Genomic DNA, 7927 nt, shown 5'->3' on the forward strand with positions numbered 1-7927 from the left:
GCTTCAATGTGTCTGTCTGGTGTTTCTCTGACTTTGTGAATATTAAGACATCCATTCTCCGTTTCCATCCTGGTACTGCTGTGATTGCTGCGTGTGCTGAGTTTGGACATTTTTAGATGAAACCACTGCAGGCTTACTCAACAGTCAAAACTGAAAATGGAAACATTTGATCTTGCTGACCAGAGCTGCAAATAATAATTTTTACTGTTGGATTAATCCAGTAGTAGTATGTGTCGTGACCCCCCAGAATACTGTGTGTTTGTGACCCCTCATCACAATAGTGACGAGAGAGCTGCAAACAGGCGTAAACAGCAATGCTATCCCCCTGCTGAATTTGAGTGATTATTAGTATTGTTTCTCTTTAAGCACTGGATTTTTTTATGCACTCTTTCTGTGATGCAAGACTTCCTGATATAACCGTAACCCTGATAAATAAAGAAATCTTAATAAAGCATGAATTCTACCAAATCCACACAGTAATAATTAAACAAAACTGTTGAAGTATGTTGTAAAATGTTTATTTTTTTATCCACATCACCTTGTAACCCCCAGAAATGATCTTGCGACCTCCTTAGGGCTCAAGACCCCAAGGTTGAGAACCACTGGATTAATCTGCTGGTAATTTTTTATGTTGCTGGATCAATCATTTGTTCTATAAAATATCAGAAAGTTAAAAATGCCCATCTCAATTTCTCAAAGTCCAAGGTGATGTCCTTAAATGTTGTTTTGTCCATAACTCAAAGATATTAAATAAGATATAAAACAGGGCTACGTGGTGCTGTAGTGGTCGGCACAGGGTCGTATGTTTGACGTCAGTGTGGGTTCTCTCCAGGTCCACCGCCTTCCTCCCACAGTTCAAAGACATACAGCATAGGTTAAATAGATGACTCTTAAGAGCCCGTAGGAGTCTGTCTCAATGTGGCAGCCCTGTGATAGCCTGGCGACCTGTCCAGGGTGTACCTCGCCTCTCGCCCAATGTCAGCTGGGATTGGGTCCAGCTCCCTGCCAACCAAGTTCGGATAAGCAGTTAAGGATAATTAATGAATTAATTAATGATATAAAACAAAAAGCAGAAAACCTCCACATTTGAGAGGCTGAAAACAGCAATTTCTTTCATTTCTGCATGAAAAATGACTAACGATTAATCGATTGCCAAAATCGTTTATATTCGGTTATATTTTTTGATCGACTAATCATTACTAATCATTCCAGCACTACTACTGATAATACTAACCCGAATTTGTGAGAAAAGTGTGCTGCATTTTGGTGTGGTTGAGACTGGGTGTAGTCCCAGAGTGTGTGTATGTTTGTGTGTGTTTGTGCTGAGCGGGGCTGTTTGCTGAATCCTCTTGGCTCTCTCTCCCTGTGCCCGCACACAGTGCTCACTGGCAGCCAGGCGGACAGGCAGGGCAGCGTGTGCCAACACAGCTGCCTATTGAGAGGCAGCGTTACGGACACAATGTGAGCGACAGACTTGCTGTATCAACAGCTCCCCCTTTTCTGCTGTTGTGGCCAGAAATAAACCATAAATACCCCCCCTGTCCCTGCCCTCTAATGGCTCAACCCCACCAAACACCAAGTGGCACCGAAAAAGAGGGACAGTACCACTTCCTAGCAGGCATACCCAGGTAAAAACCTCACTCGGGACACAGTCGCTGTAATAAATCCAATGCAATGGAGTTAGATGATGCTGCAACAAGTGGAGACACAGGTTTGGATGATTTTGGTATCATGGATTGTAATGGAACCTACTGTAAAGGACTAATAGGTTTGTACTTTAAGGGATAGTGATCAAATCCTTCTACCATAATCAGTTAATAGAATTGTAACAGAATTTGTGGCAAACTATTGCTCCTTTATTTTGGGTCAAAGTGAATACAATCCTCCAATTCAAGGCCGAGTTATAATATGCAGCTGTGACATTGAGCTTTCCCTCCTTGTTTCTGTTCCTGTGTGTGTGCTTGAATATGCATGCATGATGGATGGTGCTCTGTCTGTGTGTGTGCTGCTGCCACAAAGTGGAGGAGCAGTGGATCAGGAGGATGTCGGAGCAGCAGAGTGCCCCGGAGCAGCTGGCTGCTGGGAAGAGCCAGGGTGGAGCTGGAGCCACATATAAGGTACATCTGAACAGAGGTGGAAATCTCTGGGTTTAAGGTTCTCAGTTTTTTAATTCATACAGTACTTAATTTAATATATTTTACACATTTTCTCCTGGACAACTTTTCAGGCTTACAAATTCTTCTTGCTGTAATCCCTAAAAATCTGGTGTGATCCAGTGTGACCAGACATCTGAACATTCAGAGTGTTAGCACAAGTCTTTCTGAACATTATAAGCCACTTTCTAACGGCCTCTATCCAAACCACACCCTATGACTTCTCTCTGTATCGTTGCCATGCTGGTAAACATCCACTTTATGACCCCTCTGTGTGATCCAGGTGTTGCTGTTTGAGTTTGAGAACTTCCAGGGCTGCAAGGCCGAGTTTTCTGCAGAGTGTAAAGATGTGACGGAGAAAGGACTGGAGAAGGTCGGATCTGTCATAGTTGAGTCAGGACCGTAAGTAGTGCTTCAGTGATTAATTGCTTAAAAAATAGTTTCCTAGATAACTTCATCATACTATCAGTACACTAAAACTCCTTTTGCTTTTGTTTCCATGTTATTTTTCCTCTCAGCTGGGCGGGTTATGATCGGCATGGCTTCACAGGGGAGCAGTTTATTCTGGAGAAGGGCGAGTATCCACGCTGGGACACCTGGACCAACAGTCAGAACAGCTACTCCCTCTTATCTCTAAGGCCACTTAAAGTGGTGGGTGATTAGTCTCAATACAAAACACTGCAGCCATAAAACTCTATAAATGTTCCCACACAATACTTCCCTACAAACTCATTGTTTGATCTAATCTACATCTACTGCAGACATTTGACTTGTCGGTGTGTCCGTTTCTCCTCTATAGGACAGTGCAGATCACAAGCTACACCTGTATGAGAACCCTGGATTTACTGGTAGAAAGATGGAGATTGTGGATGATGATGTGCCCAGTTTGTGGGGCCATGGTTTTCAGGATCGTGTGGCGAGCGTCAAGGCTCTTAACGGAACGTAAGAACCTCCCTACATTCCCCTTTGATCCATATGTCACTTCCTTTCTTGTGTTTGTCTTCTTTTTCTCTTCTACCTGCCGCAAATAACTTTTCCCCTTCCTCCAGATGGGTCGGCTACATGTACCCAGGCTACAGGGGGCGCCAATTTATCTTTGAGCGAGGAGATTTCAAGCACTGGAACGACTGGGAGGCCCCTGCACCTCAGATCCAGTCTGTCAGACGTGTGCGGGACATGCAGTGGCACAAGAGGGGCTGTTTCATTGTCCCAGACCCAGCTCCAGCTCCCGGCCCAGGACCCGGCCCCGACCCCGACCCCGCCCCAGCACCTCCTGCCCCACCCGCCACAGCTGGAGCCAGCTGAACAGGATCCTCCCGCAGCCTCCCCACCCACGCTGCCGACAGTGCCTGCCCTCTGCCTTAACCTAACCATGACAAACGCTGCTTGTGCCCAATGAGGAGTGCCATGTTATGTTTCAGTGGCAAATAAAAGTTGTTTGACCTGGAGTTGGCGCTGCTTGTTGGTGATGTTATATTTGTAAGTCAAGGTGGAAATGGCGTTATCTGAGATGCTAAAGATTTGGAAAATCAGAGATGTAGAACTGACATCCGTGTGGAAATAATGTAGCCTATATTTGGCAGATATTTTTCCTTAAGATAAACTGCAGATGTGTTTTTAGCTGAATTTATTTTCAAGTCATGCGTGCCACTTTTACTGCTTGTGTTTTCCCATTTTAGCCAGACAGCTCAAAGCCTCATGCAGCATTAGGAGCACGACTTATTCAGTGATATGTGGATATGCATCTGCTTAACAGCAATGGAAGTGATGTCATACTTTATGTATGCTTGCTTGCTATTAAAACAGAGTGCACTGCATTCCCTTCCATAGTCATCATTGTGCATTTATGGTTGATGATCCTCATGACGAATGCTCACCAAGTTAACATTAGGAACTGAAATACTCATGTAAAAATTGCTCAATTATGAGTTTAGTTTGGTAAGTTTAATATAAGTCTTCTGATAATAATGAGCTGAGATCCTAATAGATTCTATCTGCAGACATTATTACTTTTTATGACATAAAATTGCACATGCAAGCTATTATTTAGTAGATGATGTACTATTCCAAAATATCTTCATAACGTTATTAAAAACATAGTAGACTGACACAGGCCTGCATTTTAACATGCATATGTCTTCGTCTGTCTCCTGCAGTGCTCCCTAACCTTCAGATTCTCTCACGTTAGTAATGAACTTGCTCATACTTGCAAAAAACATGCAGCTTGCCAGCTGTGAACACATCTGTAGCTTACTAATGTCTACCACACTGGATCACAAGAAGGAAGCTCTGAGAAAGGCTTTCAGTCAGTCTACACTACATACTGTACAAACGAGGTGGATTATTATATATTCCTGTAATTCTCTTAGTGTAGTTTGGACTAAGTTTGGGCTCCAGTATCACTTTCCAAGCATTTAAATCTGAGTTTTTTACTGGAGCATAAAGGCTTCTTGACATGAACTCAAACACTTAGAAACAAAACATGTTGTACAACAACATGAAGCTGATTTTTACAGCTGATTTTTAAAGAACTCTCGATACACGCCCAGCTTTACATATTCTTCATAAACAGTGATAGTAGGTTCAGACCTGACCTTCATCAGATAAGGTGGCATGATCATACACAGCTGTGTTTTGTCTATTGAACTGATATTTTAAGGTAATGAAGTGGAAAAAACATAAGATGTCTTCCATCACTAAGATTCATTAATTTGCCTAAAAATTTGAGTATTGTAGTAATTCTCAAACTCTTCTCACAAAAACACATTCCACTTTGTGCCTTATATGAGATTCATTTAAAAGACAGAACTGCATTTGAATGCACCAAACTGTTTACTGAGCCATTTATGTCTGTTAATTAATGTCATGGAACTCTTTGCCTCCTCACATCTCTATCACGCAAAACAAATTGTCATTCAAAAAATTACTTAAGACACACTTGATGCCGCCCACCATATGACTGATTACTAATATGTTGCGATTTATTTTTTCTTACTTTATTTCTTTTTGCTATATCTGTAGCCTGATGATCCTTCCTTTTAAATGTTCTCTAATGAAATGATGAATTATAAGTGTATACAGCTGATATTGACACCATAGACATCTGAATTAACGATTTTTACAGTATAACATTTGTCGGGTAAATATGAATGTACAATTTTTTTTAACAGTATTGCATTTATGTATGAATCGTGTTTGTTATTGTTTTTTTTTATTGTATGTACTGTTTTTGTTTATGTTGTTTGTATGTCATGTTCTATGTCTTTTTAGAGACCCCAGGAAGACTAGCAGTCGCCAAGGCGTCAGCTTATGGGGATCCATTCAATAAACAATAAACAATGACTCAGTTTATGTCCTGTATTTTATGAGGTACAATTGTCTACAGGAGGTGGAACTTTTCAGATCTAGCCTCTTAAAAACGTATGTTGAATGTTGCCAGCAGATGTTTTTTTAAATGCAAAAACAACTAAAAGAACCAGAGGAAGCTGGGGTACTTTTTAAAATGTATTTTACCTGCATACAGGTATTTGTACTTCTTCACCGAGGTCGGTGCAAGGTCAGTTTCACACACCTGGAGCTGCAACACAGCAGAGCTGTGATCAGCTAAGATGTAATTCTAGACCCATACCTGAATACTTCTACTAGCAGATGTGCAGAGGAGCTTAAACTCTTTAGTAATAGGGATAATAGTATAATAGTAGTATAGTAATAATACTGTATTTCTAGGAATGGTAAAGGTTAAAATTTTAGATAGATAAAAATCACTTCTGGCTCAAACATCCTTTGCCAGAGGGTGAAAAGTGTATCTTTTGTGATCACAGCCTAAACCAGTACTGTGGTGTAGCTTGTGTAATTGCCAGCTGTGACAGCGACATTGGTACATTGTGTGTGTGTGTGTGTGTTAATCCTGGGGACAGCTACTACCACAGAGGTGGTTTTGAGTACTTTGAGTACATGTTTATATGTTGGTCTATGGACAGATTTTGGTAACGCTTTATATTAAGGTCCTTGTAATAACCATGAATTAACAAGTAATAAGGCCTTACAAGATGCTTATTAACATTATTGTGTGTTTATAAGCTTATATAAGTGTTAATAATGGCATTACAAACACCCATGACCCACCCATTATGTCTTTGCCATTCCTTTATTAATCTTATTTTGTTTGCTTATTGATATTAAAATATACTTTATTGCTCATCTATTATAAGTTAACTATAAGTTAACTATGCTTTTTGCAACTACCTGATCTAAAGCGAGAACAATGCCTTATTACTTGTTAATTAATGGTTATTAAGGACCTTATTATAAAGCGTTACCCAGATTTTTTTCACATGATAGCATCACAGCTGTGAAAGGTACAACCAAAAACTGTGCAGGTGTGTAGTTGAGATCAAAGGCTGACTTAGAATTTGGGTGTGGTCGGAGCACTCGAGGGGGGTGGTTAGGAGGTAGGGCATGGGCCTTGGCCCCCCACAGTTTAAGCCCCTGGCTCATTAACTTTGAAAGATACAGATATAAAAACTTTACAGGTGTAATTAACTAATAAAAATGAAGGCTGAGTTGCCATTACCCCCCACTGGCTCAGTGGTGACCTGTGATCACATCAGAAGATGGTCTCAAGTTACTCCAAATATTGCTTGCTACTGTAGATCAATATTTCATATTTAATTCTCCCATGATTAACATCTATAACCTCATCTTGCAAAGCAACTTGTAACTGTAAAATAAATAATCTTGATAGTAATATCTATACTGCATAATACAAAGTCCTTAATGCAAATAAAATCTGATGATTAAAATAATATAAAAATAAGATGAAATCAAATACTCACAAACATTATAAGATAATATAAGATATACACTACCAGTCAAAAGTTTGGACCTTCTCATTCAATGTTTTTTAATTATTTAAATTATTATTATTATTATTATTATTATTAATAATAATAACATTGTAGATCAATGTTTTTTTTAAAAGAACTATAATGGAAGACATACGAAATTATGTAATAAACAAAAACATGTCAAACAAACCACAATATGTTATGTTTTAGATTCTTCAAAGTAGCAACTTTTTTTGCTTTGCTGGTCTCAAACACATTAAGAAGGTAAAAATTTCCACAAATTAACTCTTGACAAGGAGCACCTGTTAACTGAAAACCAACCAGGTAACACCTCATGAATCTGAGAGAATGCCAGAAGTGTGCAAAGCTGTCATCAAAGCAAAAGGTGGCTACTTCGAATAATCTAAAATATAAAACATATTCTGGTTTGTTTAACACTTTTCTTTTTTTACAACATAATTGACTACATAAATCTGTATGTATACATATTATATATATACATATATACATATGTGTGTATGTGTCTGTGTGTGTATATATATAAATATATAAAGGTAATCAGTTCTGTGTAATTGGTGAAGTGAACAAAAGTTAAATGAAGTATGTATGAATATTTTTTTCTGCTTACTTAACTGTTATATCTCTTTTGTAATTATTCTGTGGTGTTCTTAATCAGTGACCTTTGCTCATACATTCATTCTATTATGCACTGTGGAATGACAATAAAGAAATCGTGAATCTTGAATAAAATATTTAAATAAAGCACTGGTTGTTGAAAATGCATATAAATATATAACTTCAGAAATGCACTTAATTGCATCCAATCCACTGCAAAACATCTCATATATAATCTAAAATGTAAAAATAATAAATTATATTTGTCCTCAAAAGTGAAACATTTTGAATTTTAGTATTATTTATAGTCTA

General features: G+C 38.7%; 1 protein-coding gene across 1 annotated transcript; it reads left to right on the plus strand.

The window, feature by feature from the left end:
• Positions 1-2027: 2027 nt before the first annotated feature.
• On the plus strand, positions 2028-3458 carry LOC131974450 (beta-crystallin B3-like). Its single transcript, XM_059336760.1, has 5 exons — positions 2028-2117; positions 2437-2555; positions 2672-2804; positions 2953-3095; positions 3203-3458. Exons 1-5 carry the CDS (start codon positions 2043-2045, stop codon positions 3456-3458), a joined length of 726 nt encoding a protein of 241 aa, XP_059192743.1. The 5' UTR covers positions 2028-2042.
• The last annotated feature ends 4469 nt before the right edge of the window (positions 3459-7927 follow it).

The sequence above is a fragment of the Centropristis striata genome, chromosome 7, assembly GCF_030273125.1.
Source record: "Centropristis striata isolate RG_2023a ecotype Rhode Island chromosome 7, C.striata_1.0, whole genome shotgun sequence".
NCBI lineage: Eukaryota > Metazoa > Chordata > Actinopteri > Perciformes > Serranidae > Centropristis > Centropristis striata.

What these genes read in the sequence shown, in the direction of transcription:
- LOC131974450 (XM_059336760.1), top strand. Translation starts at nt 2,043, where the DNA reads ATGTCGGAGCAGCAGAGTGCCCCGGAGCAGCTGGCTGCTGGGAAGAGC. An exon ending in GTCATAGTTGAGTCAGGACC is followed by an intron (nt 2,556 to 2,671) that starts GTAAGTAGTGCT and finishes TTTTCCTCTCAG; the next exon opens with CTGGGCGGGTTATGATCGGC. An exon ending in CTCTAAGGCCACTTAAAGTG is followed by an intron (nt 2,805 to 2,952) that starts GTGGGTGATTAG and finishes TCTCCTCTATAG; the next exon opens with GACAGTGCAGATCACAAGCT.